Consider the following 19,402-nt stretch of genomic DNA (forward strand, 5'->3'; position numbering starts at 1 on the left):
CAATAATAATAATAAAAGGGTTAAAATGACCCTTGACCTCTATTGTTTTTTATCTAAGAGCATTTCAGTAATTTAACTATACATTTGTAAGTTGAAAAGGCAAAAAAAAAAAAATATATTGTTTTAAAGCCAACTTCATATTTTTAATGCTCAAATAATAATAAAAGACCCAACTACCTCCATCTATGAGGCCAAATTTGTATGTCATAAGAAGCGAAATCGTTGTTTTACCATCGCAATTAACGTGAATCTGAGTTCTAGTAAAAAAAATTGTTTGAAGCCCCTTCTCTTTTGTTATAGATGTGATTATCTCATGATTAAAAGAAAAATAGTAAGTATTTGCAAGGGATTAGAAATTTCATAGCCATGCTGTCTGGTGGTATCATAGATGGGAAGTAGCCTTCGAAAAACCTGTGTTGATCAAAATATTAATTCAATATATATATTTATTATTGAATGTCAGAGTTATTGTATTTTCATGCTGAGAACAAGTATTTCTAAAGAATAATCAAAAGAGAGGTAGGTTCAAACTTCAAACCCAGCCCTACATCCAATGCGTTGAACTTCATTTAAGTGGGTTTACTTCTAGGGTCATGAACTGGCTAAGAGAGGCTCAGTTTTTTAAGAAAAAAAGGCCCTCCGCGAACGAGGCTAATTTGTGACCATTCCCACACCCGACTATTTGCATTCCTGCAAGAAATCATCCATTATGATCTCAAAAGACTGCTTCTACAACAGCTCAAATTTACCAATAATCTCCACAAGAACAGACTCCATCCTTGAAAAGGTGAAATCTATGCATATCACGAACTATAATTTCCCTCCCGGTGACAAGTGAAATATATTTTGTTGCATTATGACAATCGCCGCAGACTCGTAGATTTTTCCTGATGTGTATGGGAGTGCCTGTGCTCGTATTTAGCAGCCCAAAGGCAATTGCCAACTTCTCACTATGAGTATTCAGCAACTGCACCTTAACATCATCTTCCACGTCATGGATTGAATTGGTGTCGGGAACATAACCAGCAGCTCTGATCTCATCTACAAGTGTCTCGAGATAAGAATAGATCTTTTTGGATTGGGGATGGCTTGTAGTTCCAGAATAGAAACTGTGAACCTCATTCCCTATTTCCACTAAACTGCAGCCTGGAGTTTTTTGAAGCCCTGACTTCTCCATTATAGTTCTCACTTTAGCCACTTTGCCCCACATTGAAGCTGTGGCATATATGTTGGCAAGCAACACGTGGTATCCGCCATCGTCTGGGTTTAACTTGAAGATTTCAAATGCTGCCTTCTCCCCTAAGTCAACATTCTTATGAATTTTGCAAGCACCAAGCATTGCGCCATAAACAGTTATTCCGGGTTTAATAGGCATCTTTTGAATGAAATCCCAAGCCTGGTTGAGTCGACCAGCTCGACCAAGAAGGTCAACCATCGCTCCATAGTGATCCATTGTAGGCTCTATGCCATAATCTTTCTTCATGCTTTCAAAGAAACAGAGCCCCTCTTCTACCAAACCTGAGTGACTACAAGCAGAAAGGGCACAGAGGAATGTAATATCATTTGGCTTGATGGTCCCCTTCTTCATTTCCTTGAACAGTTCTACAGAAGTTTTTCCAAGTCCATGAGTTCCATATCCATCTATCATAGCATTCCATGTAATCACATGCCTTGCATTCATCATGTCAAAGAGCTTTCTTGCTGTGTGAATGGCTCCACACTTTGCATACATGTCGACAAGAGCAGTCATCACAAAAACATTCTTGTCTAAAAACCTTCGAATAACAAGTCCATGGATCCACTTTGCCTGACGTGGAATCGATAACTCTGCAAGAGCAGGAATCACACTCACCATTGTGAAAGAGTCTGGCTTTATGTTTCGAGATTGCATCTCACAGAACGCATTTAAAGCCTCATTCACACACCCATTCTGGGCATAGCCTAATATCATGGCATTCCAGGATACAAGTGTTTTATTTCGCAAATTTTTAAATATATCAGCAGCAATATCAACCCTCTTGCACTTGGAATACATGGAAATCAAAGAATTCATCACTGAAACATCAGAATCAAGTTTCAATTGGTCCACTAATTTATGAACAAACTTTCCTCTCTCGAGATCACCTAGATCAGCACAAGCATGCAAAGCTCCCATAACAGTAACATTAGTTGGTTGAACCCCTTCATCCAACATCTTCTGAAATATCAACATTGCTCCCTCAGCATCTCCACTTTGCACATACCCATCAATCATGGAATTCCACGAAACAACAGTTCTATGATCCATCCCATCAAAGATTACTCTGGCAATACTCACTGACCCACATTTTGAATACATATCCACAAGAGCAGTTGAAACATTCACAAGTGACTCAAACCCAGCTCTCAAAACATATCCATGAACTGCCATGCCAATTCTCAACAACCTTGTATCCGCAACTGCAGGCAAAATAGAAACAATGGTAATCGAATCCGGCCTATGCCCTTCTTCAGACATCCTCAAAACCAACATCAAAGCAACCTTAGCAAACCCATTTTGCGCATACCCAGAAATCATCGTATTCCAACAAACCAAATCCCTCTCAGGCATTCTATCGAACATGTTATACGCGTCATTAATTTGTCTACATTTCGCATACATGTTCACCACCCCAGTCATAGCAAACAAATTCCACGAAAACCCACTTGTTATTACACTCCCATGAATCTCCTTACCCCTCTTAAGATCAGAATTATCTCCACAAAGTTTCAACAAATAAGTAAAATTATACACAACAGGCCTAACACTATCATGCTTCATTCGAGAAAAAAACGACAAAGCACTATCTAAAGAAGAACTCTTTGCATACCCTTTAAGCATAGTATGATAAAGAGCATCAAACTTATCCTCAATAGGTTCAAAAACACGCGAAGCTTCAGTTAAATTACCATACTTACAAAAAAGACTAATGAGCTTGGTCTGAAAAAGGGTTTCATTGTAGAGCCCGTTTTTAATGATTTGAGGGAGGATTTGGTGAACTTCTTTAGAGGAAGTGCAGAGTTCTAAGAGGATAGCGGCCGGGTGCTTGTATATGTGAGATGGGATATGGGTTCGTTGAGAGAGAGTGTGTTGAGCAAGTGGGCTTGCTTTGGAGGGAATTTGCGGCGGCGGGGTTGCAGTGAAGGGCAATAGGTGCGAGCTCATGTCTCTCAGGTTTCTTAAAGTCTCATTCTTGCTCGTTTCAGTGTCTGTGGAGGGTCGGTCAAGCTTTTGAATTACTATGAGCAATGGAATTATCAAGTTCAATTCTGTGAGGTGTCAATTCATTCACGTTGTGACTGGGTTCGCTATCCACAAGATCCTTTTTAATCCTCATTTTGAAAGAAGAATTTACGAAAGCAATTAATTTAAATATAATTAAGTTTTTCTACAAATCTATGAACATTGAAAATCATAATGACTATAAATCATTTTTTTCTTTCACATAAAACAAGTATGCATGTAGTAACTCTCTTGCTCCAATATTAAATTTAATAATTATGTCTGCACAAATTCTTAGGGTTATAAAAAAACTCATTTTAAAAATGTTATTTCAATTTAAAAAGTTTCTTGGTTTCGTCCATTTTTATTTTTTTAGTTGCACTAATTATTTTAATAGCGCAATCTTAAGAAATATGCTATTTATTTGTTTTTTTAATTATGATAGTTTTTAAAATATTTTTTATTGTGCTATTAAGAAAAAAAAAAAAACTCGATGCTAAATAAAAAGAAACCGTCATGAGGATATTATTAATATAATTAAAAAGCTTGGGGTGGTTCATTTTACATCAACGAGTTTATACATCTAACTGGGGGCACAAAACGGTGAGCACCGAGATCGCAAGGAAATAGCAGCAACAGAAGCTTAAACATGTGTAAGCTTTGTAGGTTTACCAGTGGGTATTTCCTGGCTTCATAGTCACTGCAACTGATGGTCACTGACAGCAACCAGCCATTAAACATTAACAGCTGAAACAGAAGAAAACGTAGATGTAATCAGAGTGATGTATCCCAGGAACATCATATGTTGAACATAGAAAAAGGTAAACAGTTTGTGCTTGGGATGATGGAACTATGATGCGACATGTAACTAAATACTCAGCTTCCCGGAATTTGCAAATTCCATGCCATCAGCAGATCATAGAATGTTGTCATAATCCCTCTTTCTAAAACCCAGATTCTATCAATAAGAAGAATCCACCATGGGGCTCAAGCACCACCTGGCTTAGTCAAACATATCCGGTGGAGATTGATAGGGAATAACAGTAGAACAGCTCACATTTAACAGAGATAAAGTCAAGAATTTTCCTCTTTAATGAACACTGTCATATATATATCATGTTTTGAGATCTTATCTAATAACTTAAACTTTTGGTTTGAGACGGTTCTTTAACATACTACAAACAATAAATCCTATCACAAAAACAACATGCTCCCATATATTTCTAGTCCACATCCATTGAAAAATCAAGTGGAACCGATGCAATATATATATAACCTCACCTTCTCCCCACCCTTCCATCAATTATTTACCCTTTTTAATCAACTATATATACCACCTAAAATTAATGAATTTCTATGCCTGCCTGTTTGACACGGATCACATGAATGTGCACACGCATGGGCATGTGCAATCTTAAAATATGACATTGCTTTCATTCCTCAAATAGACATGGAAAGCTTGATGATTATGGAGGAACTAAAGAACAAAATCATCTGGATTTCAACTGGAGGATGTGGAACTTGAAGCCCCATGGTTCGGCTGAAGACTACATCAGTTGACCTAGCACTAGAAAAGACTATGATCACGTCAATGAATGCGCGCATTCTTAGATCACTCAAGCTGAAATTATAACACAATTTTGAGAAAATCCTCATTACTAAAAAATTCAAGATCCCACACAACTTTCTAGTTCAAGTTTCAAGCAAAAGCAAGTGGAAAACCAATGCAATATACACAGATGATGCATCCTCTATCTGTTTTTTTTTTATTCTTTTATTTTTCATCATTGTTTCTCAATTCGACTTAGCAGGTAACTTTTGTTAGGAATGTGAAAAGCTGAATCATTTGTCTCAATATGTGCTTGTTTGACACCATTGCATCAATGCACAAACATGAACATGTGCGTTTATGTAAAAGAATGAAAAGAGAATCTGGCAATCAACAGCATGATTTCATTAAGAACAAAAAATATAAATGATCACAGACATGGAATATTGACACAAAGCCAAAACATACAAATACACTGGATTCTTAAATCATAAGCAGAAGGATGCCACAACATTAGAAAGACAATATATTTGCTATTGTAGTCAGTTGCCAACTTGCATGAATGTCATCATTAGTTAATAATGCAATATGTATATAGTTATACAGGCATACATTTGGTTACCAGCCAGAAGTAAACAATCATAAAAGAACAAGGACATCTGTTTCTACGACGAATTCATAATTTGTACAGAAAATGCTATAACTCGAAAGGTGAGTTTTAATTATATACCACATCAATTAGTAAAGAAAGGCATACACTAATTAAAAAAATATATATATTATTATTTTCCTATCAACACAAAAAAGAGCAAAAACTAAAATGGTATAGTTCTTCACAAGAACCTAACCTCAAACTATACTGATATCCTTACAGCATCTCCATAAATGCTACAACCCCGTATCAAATTCACCATCAAAACAATCACTCAGGTAGCATAACGTGGTGCCCTGGCAGCCATACCAGCAACCTGAGCCTGCATTTGTGCAGCCCTAACTTTCGCTGCAGTTGCCCTGTTAAAAAACTGCTCTCTAGACAACAACCTCACATTCCTCAAATATTGATCAAATGGCATTGCCCCTTCTTGCACTGCTTTCTCCAAAGAATAAACCGCATCCTCAATTGCCATGTCCACCGCTGTGCACTCCAACATCTGCTTCGACAAAACATCCACACACTCAAAAGCATTATCCACGTCAATATCCTCCGAGCCCCCTTTCAACTTCCCCTTATTTTCCCTAACCCATGCTTCCAAAACATCCGTATTCATCAAAACAACTTGCAAATGCAACTCCAACCCTTCCATCTTATCTCTCATTTCTTTCAACCCTTTATTAAACTCCTCCTCTCTCCCCCTCAACACAGATTGTGCGCTAAACCAGCTTTCCATCTCCGCCTCCCTCGTTTTACTCAACTGCAACATATCCCCGTGAACATTCTCCACAAGCTTATCAATCACATTTCTTTTATAAACCTCCGCTGCATCCTCCGCCTCTACCTTCCCCACCGCACCACCACTACCATACGGCGGATACTGTGGTGGTCTGACAATCGGTCTCGGATACCCACCACCACCTCCCGTGTTACCCACTGACCCAAGACTCGATTGATTTGGATGATAATTGGGATTAGGGTTAGGTTTGGGGCGTTGGGAAAACAGAGGAGGATCCCTCCCAAAAACCGAGCTCAGCTCGCGAGCCAAATCAACCAAATTAGAACTAGGGTAGATCCAATTCTGCAAATAAGGGATCGAAACGAGCCCCGAGGGATTGACAAAAGGATGAGATCTTTTGATGATCATATCGCGTGTGGGGTTCACGTAAACACAAGGAGGGTGGCGAGGGTAAGATTCGAAAAGCCAGATGATAACCGGGATGTTATAAGTGACAGATATGAAAGTGATCGGAACGGTGCCGTCAGCCTGGAGAAGATTGACGGTGCGACCATCGTTGTGAGTGAAGGTAGCGGTTTTGGGTTCGAGAGAGGGGGAAGTAGTGGTGAGTGAAAGGAGGTGTTGGCGGATGAGCCATTTGGTGTCTTCGGAGTAAGGAAGGGCGGAAGTGCCGCTTTGAGAGAGGACGGAGGAGAGGAATTGTTGGATTGCTTGGTGGTTTGACGACGGTGGAGGAACCATTGATGGAGGGGGAGAGTTTTCTGCTTTTTCTTGCTGGCTAAGGAAGGACGAGTTTCAAGTTTCCGACTTTCCGTGTTTATTTTTTTTTTGCCGAGGAACCGGAACTGAGGACGTTTGTGTGGGATGATGCGTGTGTTTTAGTCGGATTGTTTTTTATTTGTAGAAATATTAAAATATTGTTTTTTATTCTTAAAAACTTTATTCTTTATATTATAACAAAAAAATGATGTAAAAATATTTAAAAAATTAATTTTAAATTAAAAAAAAAACCAATTAAATCCCATTACCAAATATCTCTAGATAAGCGCGGGCGCGCGTGTTATTATAGAAAAATCCAAACTGCTGGATTTTCACTGTATCATCACGCCAACGCCACTGTAACTGTAAGAGCATCTCCGGTAAAAAACGCCAAATGAAATAGGTAAATGGTTAAAAAGGCATTTTGAATAGTGAAAATATAGCTCTGTATCTGTAACTACTTATATAAGGGAAGGTAAGAAAGCAGTAGCGCACTTGACACAGCATTGGATTGCTTTCCCTTGAGGGGGATATTTATAGTCTTTGTTTCGTGGGGGAAAAAACCTCTAATGGCAGCCCTTCTTTGTTGGACCGACAGACTGCGTGAGACCCAGTTGCGGGCAATAGCGTCTTACACTTTCCCAAAGACAAATACACAAGCGATTCGCCGTAGTCTAATCGATCACGGAGGACACAGCCAATGACGGAGCTCTCGGTGGGAGAAAATCTTCGAGTCAATCCTAAACAAAGGATTTTTTTTTTTTTGAGGTGTTCGCTCCAATGATTATTTTAGCAGTCCATTTATATTTTAATATATAACTAAAATACTTTAAAACACCATTAATTGTTCTCATTACCGAATTTAACCATTGTTTTTCTACATATTTTCAAAAATAAAAAGAATTAAAGAGAAAGGGATTAAAAATGGAGTGACAAGAGAAGATGAAGGACTACACAACAGAAGGACAATTAAGGTTTTGACCATTTTACTTTGAATAAAATTCTTTAAAAGAATTGACGTGAAGGTTGAAAACAGGGAGTGAAAAGGAGGCAATCCTGGGCCATAAAAACTGTGACCATTTTACTTTTGAATAAAATAAAACAACAATTTTCTTTTGCTTCATCTTCTCCCTTCAGCTCACTCCACGCGATTTTCAGCTTAGCTCAAAACCACCCATGGCAGCCAACAAACTTTCCCTCTTCCACTAACCCAGCAGGGACTCCACAACTGGAAACGAGGGCTATAATCTGGCAGGGGCTTCCCAAATTAGCTGATCTGGATCCCTAACAGCACACACACGACTGGAAGCTAAAAGGGAAGCTAATTAATCACCTGGGCAGGACTGGGACAATCAAAGGCAGCTTCTTCTTCTTCAGGGCAAGGTGCTTCGAGATCTGATGTTGCTCTGTTTTCTCGCATCAGTTTTTAAAGAGGAAGGGGTAAGTGCAGATAGCCTTTGGCCTAATAGCATTTCATTTGAAATGCTATTTTACCTGTTGATATAGCAACCCCGATGGAGTTGCTAATATGAGAGGAAAAAAAAAGCTAGCATGACCGTTATTTTCTTTTAGCTTCCTTTGTTTTCCGTACCTAGACTCTTTTTTTTATTTTTAGTTTTTATATAATCAAATTGAAAGTCAATTTAAATAAATTATTTAAGAAATATAAATATTAAAAAAGGACTAAAATGAAAAAGAAAATCAGTGTGAAAATTTCATTTTGATCCTTCTAATTTCAAAATTTAAAGTTGTGACTTGTGAGAGGCTATCAATGAGCTTATTCTGGTATCTATAGAATTTTATAGTTGTTTTTTTTATCAAAAATAAATTAAAAGTTGATATTTTTACCAAAAAATATCTCGGCGTGAGCGTGACCCTTCATTCGCTGAATTTAAGACTGTAGATGAAGTTATTTAATAATTTTTTTAAAAAAATGAAAGGCCCTTTTAATATAAAATAAATTAAGAGATTTAGTAGGTAAGCCATGTTTTTTTTTGTGGGCCAAGCACGCAAACCCCCCACGCAAACTTGATTTATTTTATTTTTATTCCTTTTCCTTGTTTTTACAATCTGATGAAAAGAGTGTTTAGCAGTGTAGTATTGGTTATTTTTAAAAAAAAATTTATATTAAAATATATGTTAATGATTTTTTTTTTATTTTTTAAAAATTATTTTTGATATCAGTACATCAAAACGATCCAAAACATACAAACCATATTAAATTTTAATAAAAAAAAATTTAAAATATTTTGGAAATGCGGTTTGCATTGCTTTTCCAAACACATTCGAAATCAAATAGATTGGTAAAAAAATAATTTGATTTTTTTATTGAATATCATTGAAATTCTATTTTATTTTATAAAATTATAGTTTTTTTTATATTAGCGTGTAAATATAAGGTGTGAAAATCAACCCAGTTCATACGGCGGAGTGTGGTGATGCTGTTAATCATGTAATTTTTATTCTGATTTTTTTTTTTTAATGCTATGCCATTATTGTTACTTTGTTTGGAGTGGAAAAGTATTTTTGGCGGTAGATGTATTAGCTCAAGCTTATGCAAGTATATTCATAAAGTTATAACAAAAGCACGAAGATTATTACTGAGTTTGATAATATGATGTATAGTGTTGTTTAAAAGTATTGTTTTAGTTAAAAATATATTAGAATAATATGTTTTGTAATTTTTTTATTTTTAACATTAATTTATTAGAATTATTAAAAAATACCTAAAAAATATTTATGCAAAAAAATTGAAAAGTAACAACCACGATACTAGGCACTAAATAATTGTACGGTGATGGTTGCTTTTCAAAATATTTTTTACTTGAAAATGCATTAATTTTTTTATAAAAAAATAATTATTTTTGATATCATTACATCAAAACAATCCAAAAATATAAAAAATATTAAATTCAAGCAAATTAAAATATTAAAAAAATTATTTTAACCGCAAAAACAAACCCTCCCTAGGATTTAACAAGTTTTTAAAGATAGGTGTTTAATTTTGGTTTAAATAATAGCTCTACGTACTTTAAAATGGGTTTAAGTGGCTAGTAGTTAGTGTTGTTAAGAGCGATTAGAAACATAACTTAAGTCTAACCTCGTAAATAATTTAATTAATAAGTTCATCATAACAAATGTAAGACACTAATCTAGTCATCTCAAAACTTGGTACGAGGTCCTCTAGGAATATTCCCAAGAAGGCAACTAACTATTTATGGGCCTTCTCAGATTGAGAAAGTGCAACCTTTAACTTATTCTCCTTTCAGTTTTCTATTTCTCAAAACTGGATCCAGTGGGCCTGGGTCCAATGAGAACAAGACTGGGCTCGCCAGCTCTTTGTAACTGGGCTGCACAAGTTGGATCACAATCTTCTTTCCGAAAAGAATTGGATGCCTAAAGGCTAAAACCTAGAGCTCTTTTCAAATCCAAATCTAAAATAATGCGATTGCAAGATCATTTTTAGAGGTATTCTGGAATCATTTCTCTGTGATGAAGCACATATCGTACAAAAATAAGAGAAAATTAAGGTTACTTAATGAATATTGATTTTCAACGTTATTTTCTCATTATTATTATTATTATTATTACAGCAAATCATAAGGGTTAGGGTCTGATTTATTTTTTGTGCGAGATCTGAGATGTTCAATTCTATTTAAGATTCAATTCCTATTTTAAGAAATATTTCAATCATGAGAGTCGATGAACCTCTTAATTAAATCCAATTCTATTCAAAAGGTTACAAACAATCTATTAATATATGCTTTTGCATATCCACGCCGCACCCACTATTTCGTATAAATTATTTTTTATATATATTTTTATGGTTGTTTTAGTGTATTGATATGAAAAATAAATTTTTAAAGAATATATATTATTTTAATATATTTTCAAATAAAAGTATTTTTTAAAGTATTTTTTATCCAGAAAAATAATTATTTTTGATACCATTATCTCAAAACGATTCAAAAACAAATCATTTAAATATTAAGAGGGTATTTGAGATCATGGTATAGATTGTTTTTTAAAGTATTTTTTGCTCGGAAAAACATTAAAATAATATATTTTTTTATTTTTTTAAAATATTTTTAATATCAGCACATTAAAACGATTTAAAAATATTTAAAAAATTATTTTAAAATTAATTAATTAATTTTTTCAGAAATGTTTTTAAAACTTAAAAAACAAATGTTATCTAAATACCCGTAACTCAGTTGGTGGCTTTCGTGTAGACTTGCATGATTAGGTTCTCAATGCACAGCAATTATTTAAGATGGATTATTATACCATTTCGGTTGTCGGTGTCTAGCAATTATTTCACATGGATTATTATTATTATTATTATGCCATTTCGTGTAGGATAGATAAACCTAGGTGATGCATTCAAAAGGAATAAAATTGGTGTGATATCGCAATCATTGTCTGTTTTGTTTTTTTTTTTTAAAAAAAATTAATTATGTTTTTTTTATCAACGTGGATGTCCTAATCAGCTTGCACGTACCTCGACTAATTTCACGGGTCTTAAAATTAATAATCATGTAAACTTTAAATGATTCTGAGATTTGTGGAATTCAAACTAGTGATTTTCAGGAAACAAACTCAGAATTTGATCAATACCCAGAACCTGAATAAATGAGTTATATACTCAAGATTTTAATTATGTGTTTTTTTTTTTTGAGTGAGCAGTGGTGGCAAAAAGGTGGCGTGTGGAGATGAACACCAATTTTCCCACCTTGTACTGTCTATATAACAATTCATATCATCTTATGTTTTACAAGAATTTTTTATTTTTATTTAATCCATTATTTTGATTGTTTGTTATTATTGTATTTTTAAAATTAAATATCATTGTTTTTCATTTTGAAATAATATTTGATTATAATCTACCTTGTTATGAAAGCAAATAACATGATTATTTAAAAATGATAAGGATTAGAGGGCACTTTTTGTCTATATCAAAAAAACAAAACAATTGATTACACTATTTTTTAAAAGCAAGAATATATATTCTTAAAGTTACAATAATTGATTACTGAATATTGATTTAACTGATATTACTTTTAATTTATAACACAACACCAACACACTTAAAAAAAAGCCCTTCATTCTTTTTTCTTTTTTTTTAATTTGAAGTTTTTCTACTAGTATTTATTTGTGCATTACAATCTGTTTTTTAAATTGTTTTTTATCTAAAAAAATATTAATTAATATTTTTTTGATTTTTTTATAGTTTTGATGTTTGGAGTTAAAAAAAACTAAAAGTATATTTTTAATTAAAAAAATATTTTTAAAACATATTGCATCACTTTTGCAAACATACACGTAATCGGTTTGGTGTTCTTTACACGACAATCACTTCAGTTCCTTTTCTTTTTGGGTCACTATAAATATTCATTCACCATAGCTTGCGGCGACAAGTTATGTTGACATGCATAAACTAGTAGAGCATCAAAGTGCTTTGGGAACGGCTTCTCCATTCTACAGCCACAATGTCATGGGTAGCCAACCATCCCAGAAACCCAATTGAAATGTATAAATTCAATAAATTCTTGCTTCTATAAAATCTGGAATGATCTGATGAGTTTATTTGAAATTTGATACACCTGGAATTTAAATCGGTTTGAATTTTAAAAAATAAAATAAAATAATGAATTGATTCAGTCTGATATAATGATACTCATTAAAAAATCTACGTTTTTATTTTTTAAAAAATTATATATTTTTGAATTTTGACCAGGGATTAATAACTAAGGAAATTCTACAAGTTTTTTTTTATATATAAAAAATGATGCTTATTTCATGTTTGCTGTTTACCGATGTGGGCCCAACTGCCCAAGTTATTTATTTATAGAGAGAATTCTTTCTGCCTTGCTCGAAACTGGTGGAAGGGAAGACAAGGGATTTTATATCTATTTTTTAAAATATTTTTTATTTAAAAATATTTTAAAATAATATTATTATCAAAACAATTTAAAAACATTAAAAAAATAATTTCAAACAAAAATTTATTTAACTTTTTTTTTAAAAATAGATTTACCGCAGCTCAAAACAAACAAAAATTTTAAACAAGTCTCGTTAGTTTACCTTCCTCAAAAGTCAAAAGCCCAAACACATTTGTGAGAAGCATCTTCCATCCGCGACTCTCCTCCAACAGCCGATGAAGAGAAATCTCAACGCAGTCCTCTGCGGAGGCGCGCGCGCTGCTGCTGCCTTTATTTCCCCTTGATTTTGAAACTGCCAGCTTTCTTCAGACTTCGTCAATACTCATCTGTCAAGGAGTTTCCGATCCCCTTTTCCACGTCTCTTAAATACAATAATATTTATTTCTACGACATCGCATCGCATCTCATATAACGTCTACAATTCTTGTCGCCTTTTTCAAGGACATCTTCTTTCTTTAATTTATCTGCATATTCTGTTAACTTCTCTTGACGGTAATGGTTGCTAACATGAGAGACTTTTTTATATTCATATTTTATTTACTATTCATTAGAATAAAAGTTTTTAATATTTATATATTATTTATTGAGTTTGTTGTACTTGTATGGATATTTATTATTCATATACTCTCTTTTCTTTTAATCTGCCATCACTTTTCCATCAATTCATCTTTAATTCCAATTGATTACTAGCTGATTTAAATTTTTAAAGGTACAGTAATTGATTACTAAATACTGATTTAACTGATATTATTTTTAATATATAACACAACGGCCCTTCAATTTTTTTTCTTGCTTCATCTTATTTTTTAAAATTGAAATCCGTCTCATAAAATGTCTGTAGTTCCAATAACTCACCTTCCGACTCGTTTTGATGTATTAGTGTTAAAATAAATTTTAAAAAATAAAAATAAAAATATTTTAATTTTTATAATACTTTTCAATAATTTTAAAGTGTTTATATCAAAAAAAAATATTATTTTAATATATTTTTAAATTAAAAAAACTTTTCAAAAACACCTTGATATTAAATGCACATTAATCTATACCCCTCTGGATAGAAGAATGTGTTATTGTAATTGATGGTGCTAGGAGTAGGTATTCGTTGAATGTTTGATATTGCGGTGCAAATTATTTTGTAAAAATGTTTTTAATTTAAAATTACATTTAAATAATTTTTTTTAGATTTTATTTTATTTTAACATCATATCAGAATCATTAAAACAAACACTAAAAAATACCAATTTAATATTTTTTCAAACCAAATATATTTAAATATAATTTTAAGTACAAAATAAACAGTGTTGTAGTAACTTTTAGCAGAGATTGTAGCATCAAATTGCAATTTCTTTTAAGAAAAATGTGTCTTTTCAGAACAATCACCTCATTTTTTTTCCCTCTATACAAAAATATCCATTTACCATGGTTAGCGGTGGCAAGCTATGTTTGTCATGCATTGCCAAGCATTCAAGCAACCCAATTGAATTATATTAATTCAATAATTTATACTAGTCTGCTATGAGAATAAATAAATGAATAAATAAAATGATTATTACTTCATCTTTGTGGGCCTAGGCTATTTATCTGTGGGCCCAAGCTATTTATTACTACATGCTTGAATAAAGAAACAATCAAGGATAAATTTTCATTATTGGAGGTTTGAACGAGGCACCCTAGTTTACCTTCCTCGGATCCATACTTTGTTCAAAAAAACTTATATTTTTCCTGTTCTCTCCTTTTCATAGTAATTCTTAACATGTTATTTGAAAGTATTTTATGTATTAATCATGTACAAGCTAAAGTTTGTTGATTTTTATTTTATTTTTTGCCAATTTAAATATTCATATATATATATATATAAGAAACCATCCTACACACGTTGCAAAATTCCACACTTTTGTAAGCTGTGAAATCTAAAATATCATATATTGGTTTGTCTATTAATTTGAGGTGCAAGATTGCATTTGTTTTTATATAAAATATTTTACGACCAATTATTAAATTTAATTAATTCATTAAAAAATATTTTCATCTTATTAATTTTTTTAAAATATTGTACCTACTATAAACTCATAATATCTTTAAAATAACTTAACTATTACCATCGGAACAACAATTTCTAACACTATATTTTTTACTATTATTATTATTATTATTATTATTATAATTTTGTAATCATAACACATTACTAGGGATGATTATTTTCGATTCGATTTGGTTTTTATAAAAAAATTAACCAGATCTAATTTTTTTTAAAAAAACCGAAACCGGTTCAAACTGACTGGTTTCGGTTCGGTTTGGTTTTTTAAGACAAAAAGCAGTTCAAACCGGTTTGGCTCGATTTTTTTCCGGTTTGTGTTCGGTTTTTTCGGTTTCAGGCTTATAAAACTGAACGGGTCGGTTTTTTTTAAAATTTTAATTGGTTTAATCGATTTTTTTTCACGGTTTGATTTTTTCAATTATTTTGTTTTTCAGTTTTCTTAATTTTTCGGTTTTTATCGGGAACACTTTACTGCCTTCATGTTTTTTCTTACATTACTACCTACCGAGACATTTATATAATAATTTATACAAAACAAACACCCCCTTTAATCATGTGACGACAAAATAAGATTCTTTGTAAAAAAAAAAAACCTTTTTAATCAAGGACCAAACTAAAATCCTCTTATTTATACCCTGGAGAGATCCAGTTGGAGAAATTTAGTAATCCGCCGGTGGTTGTGCTAGCATCTCGCATGACATACGTGCATGTCATGTTCTTGTTATTAAAATAATCTTCAGCCAACTATGTGATAAACCTGTTTTGCCTAATCATTTATGCATATAATCAGCACATCTCCCTCCCAAGTCCCAACTTAAAATCTCTGATATATATATTTCAATGCTTGCTGGTTCTATAGAGACTGCGTGGGTCCTACTCCGAAGAAAAAAATACCAAGAAAAATAATTACTTGGCTATTCATGTAGCAAAAACAACGTATTGCTAGCTAATATTTGATTGTTTTTGTATTTTTTTAAAAAATTATTTCAATATATTTTTTTATATAAAAAATACTTTCAGTTACAAAAAACCAAACAACCGTCTCTAAGTCAAAGGTCCCTCGTCTAAAAAAGTGACGCCACCGTAATAGACTAGTGGGAGGATTGGTTGAAGTTAGAATTGTCAAAGGGAGGCTTGCCTGTGTTTTGTTCAAAAGAGAGAATGGGAAGAAGCGAAACCAGGAGAGTTCACAGCTAGTCTTCTTGTTTGATCAGAGGTTCATCTCTCTTTGCTTATCCCTCTTTTCCATCTTAATTTTTCTTGTTATTGAATGTTCTTTTACGTGCCAATCAATAAGGGAATTATCTTGATACATTCTTGAAAATGATGAGTGGTCACTAGTCAGCCTTATGTAGCGTATACTTGATGGTTCAGAACTTCAGATGATTGTTCTACAGGGGGAGATTGGTAGCACCAGAGATTACTTTGTATAGAAATCATGGATATTTTTCAAATGGAAAGATCAGGGTATGGTTCAAAGAGGTTTCCAAAACTGGTGGTTTCGTTTTTGATAGCTTTCTGTCTGTTATACATGGTGTCCATGGTTTACAGAAGCTCGACTTTTGTTCTAATTGGGGAAGTTGCCAAAGATAATGGCACAGGAGAAGTGGCGGAAAATGTTACCACACCCTCAGGTACCGGTAAGTCCATTGCTACAGATTACCTTTCAACATCTTCATATCCTATAATTTCTTGTAGTACAAAACCATAGAATTTTGGTTCTTGATTTTCCTAATTTTTCCCCTTATCTGGGTTTCAGAATCGGAAGACAAACATCCCTCTGGAACTGAGAGCATGGTTGTTGATAAATTGCTTGGTGGGCTTCTGGCTACAGGATTTGATGAAGAATCCTGCATAAGCAGGTACCAAGCGACCTCGTATCGCAAAACTTCACCTCATAAGCCCTCTGCCTATCTTGTTTCGAAACTGCGTAAATATGAAGATCTTCATAAGCGCTGCGGACCTAACACCGAATCCTACAAAAGAGCTTTGAAGAAATTGAGTTCTAGCCACATCAATGGCACTACAGACTGCAATTACATTGTTTGGACGCCTTCTAATGGCTTGGGGAATAGGATAATCAGCATGGCTTCATCATTTCTTTATGCGGTCCTCACAAACAGAGTCCTACTTGTTGATCATGGAACCGACATGGCTGGTATCTTTTGTGAGCCGTTCCCAAATACATCATGGTTATTGCCCATGGATTTTCCTCTCACGAATCAATTCTACAGCTTGCAACCAGGAAATGCTCACAGTTATGGGCACCTACTAAAGATTAACAACATGAACATCTCAACCGTGTCGCAGCCGCCATCATTTCTGCATATTTATTTAGCTTACAACTATGATAAACACGATAAGCTTTTTTTCCAGGATCAAAATCAAGGTTTTCTCCAAAAAGTCCCTTGGTTGATTCTGAAGTCAGACCAATACTTTGTGCCTTACCTCTTCTTGATCCCATCTTTCCAGCAAGAACTAGGCAAACTGTTTCCTGATAAAGAGACTGTTTTCCACCACTTGGTTCGCTATCTTTTCCACCCTTCAAATCAAGCCTGGGGACTAATCACCAGATTCTATCGTGCTTACTTGGCCAGTGCAGATCAGAAGATTGGTCTTCAAGTGAGGGTATTTGATAGAAAAGCGAGTCCGGTTAATGTTGTTCTGGAGCAGATACTTGGCTGCATTAAAAAGGAAAAACTGCTGCCTCAAGTAGATGAGCAAAAACCTATAGCTTCCCCATCAAAAAACCAGACATTAAGAGCTATTACCATAGCATCATTATATCCAGAATACTACGAGAGAATAAAGAGCATGTATTGGATGAAGCCAACGGTAAATGGAGATGTTATTGGTGTTTATCAGCCAAGTCACGAAGAGGTTCAACATTTTGGCAACAATATACACAATATGAAGGCATGGGCTGAAATAAGCATCCTAAGTTTGAGTGATATTCTGGTGACTAGTTCTTGGTCTACTTTCGGGTATGTAGCTCAAGGTCTAGGAGGATTGAAGCCATGGATCCTATACGTGCCTGCCGGAAACCAACCAACTGATCAGCCTTGTCCACGAGGCATGTCTATGGAGCCATGCTTTCATTTTCCTCCTGATTATCACCGGATTCCAAATACCAGACAGCGACTTGATACTGGCTCCCTTGTTCCTCATGTCAGGCAGTGTGAGGATGCAAGCAAGGGAATAAAGCTGTTTAATGCTAAGCAACTTTAGTAGCTGCTGTAATTATGATTCATTTTGTAACAATCTGTTCATTGTCAATATTTTGCTATCAAAATTCGATTTTGCATATGTGCTTTCTGCCTCTTGCTCTCCATTTGGATGTGACTTCTGTTACAATTTTCCTTTGAGCTCTCATCATTGCTGGACGCAGCAACACAAAATGAATATCAAAACGTTAGTGGGGCTGCTACATTTCAAGGGCTTGAATCAAGATTCTAGGGCAAAGCAGGGCTGGCAGCCTAGCAGGTTGAAACCCAAAACTCAAGGAAATTAACAAACTATATATAGCGTATAATAATCTGCTGGCATTTATGGGACCATGTTATTGATTTCTAACCCCATAGAAAAAAAAAAGATTAAGAAAAGAAAAACTAATTAATGACTACAACCTTAATAATACGTTAGATTGTGTTGAAAAGCCCCATTGTCTTCAACATTGATGCTCACTTTTGACTTTAAAATGCCAATCCAACAGTTAAAACTCATGTTCTCATATAAGAACATGCTTACACTAGCCATTCCCCCCCATAATAGCATGAGGAATTTCAAAATATATGGATAGAAAACGGATACTCTGAGGCCATCCCTTTGTTTCCAGAAGGGAAAAACAAATAGAAGGGCAAGAGCGTGACTAAAACTCTGTGACATCTAACAAGCTTAGCATATACTTTTTTTTTTCAACCTTAAAAAAATTGTAAAGATTTTTGGAAGTACAAAATTTGATGAATGCCAGCTGAAATACTTTTAAAATACTTAAATGATGGCAAGTTGGACAACATATTTTTCTAAAAAAAATATTAAGATGTCGATATATTGAATTGATATGGATCAAATATAGCTAATCTACGAAACCTATAATCTGAGATATGAAATCATAATAAAACCATTGAACCCATATTAAAACAAAATAGAAAGGTCAATTATAATGAATCGCATTGAAGGGCGGAAGCGAAAAAATATAGAATTAAAAAAAAATAAAAAAAAATTGACTCAAGTAAACCTATATCGACAATGGGCACAATAACATAAGCTAGAGTGAGTTTTTTTTGGATGGAAGAATAAAAGTGTTAAGGCAACACTATGATTTTTAAAGTAGCAAAAAATAAGTTTAATTAATTTAATAATATATATAAAAAAACTTAATTTAATAATACAAAAAACAAAACAGAACCAAGCGAATCTTCTAAATTTAAATTAATATTCTAAAATTATAAATGGTGAAATATCAAATTTAAACTTAATAAA

General features: G+C 33.6%; 3 protein-coding genes across 5 annotated transcripts; 1 reads left to right on the forward strand and 2 right to left on the reverse strand.

Moving 5' to 3' along the window:
• Positions 1-416: 416 nt before the first annotated feature.
• Positions 417-3,441, reverse strand: LOC7460274 (pentatricopeptide repeat-containing protein At1g11290, chloroplastic). Its single transcript, XM_002303924.4, has one exon. The coding sequence runs from the start codon at positions 3,182-3,184 to the stop codon at positions 746-748; it is 2,439 nt and encodes an 812-aa protein (XP_002303960.2). The 5' UTR covers positions 3,185-3,441; the 3' UTR covers positions 417-745.
• A 301-nt stretch (positions 3,442-3,742) lies between these two features.
• LOC7462811 (protein ELC-like) lies at positions 3,743-7,065 on the reverse strand. Its single transcript, XM_002303923.4, has 2 exons — positions 5,639-7,065; positions 3,743-3,988 (listed from the first exon to the last, which is right to left on the reverse strand). The coding sequence occupies exon 1, from the start codon at positions 6,920-6,922 to the stop codon at positions 5,717-5,719; it is 1,206 nt and encodes a 401-aa protein (XP_002303959.1). The 5' UTR covers positions 6,923-7,065; the 3' UTR covers positions 3,743-3,988; positions 5,639-5,716.
• An 8,907-nt stretch (positions 7,066-15,972) lies between these two features.
• Positions 15,973-18,224, forward strand: LOC7462810 (galactoside 2-alpha-L-fucosyltransferase). Of its 3 annotated transcripts, none has more exons than XM_024596630.2 (3): positions 15,973-16,136; positions 16,295-16,560; positions 16,680-18,224. In XM_024596630.2, the coding sequence occupies exons 2-3, from the start codon at positions 16,359-16,361 to the stop codon at positions 18,146-18,148; spliced, it is 1,671 nt and encodes a 556-aa protein (XP_024452398.2). In that variant the 5' UTR covers positions 15,973-16,136; positions 16,295-16,358; the 3' UTR covers positions 18,149-18,224. The 3 variants fall into 3 exon arrangements, with proteins under 3 accessions (XP_024452398.2, XP_024452397.2, XP_024452399.2); XM_024596629.2 differs by having other exon boundaries at positions 15,979-16,136; positions 16,318-16,560; XM_024596631.2 differs by having other exon boundaries at positions 15,983-16,554.
• The last annotated feature ends 1,178 nt before the right edge of the window (positions 18,225-19,402 follow it).

The sequence above is a fragment of the Populus trichocarpa genome, chromosome 3 (genome assembly GCF_000002775.5).
Source record: "Populus trichocarpa isolate Nisqually-1 chromosome 3, P.trichocarpa_v4.1, whole genome shotgun sequence".
NCBI lineage: Eukaryota > Viridiplantae > Streptophyta > Magnoliopsida > Malpighiales > Salicaceae > Populus > Populus trichocarpa.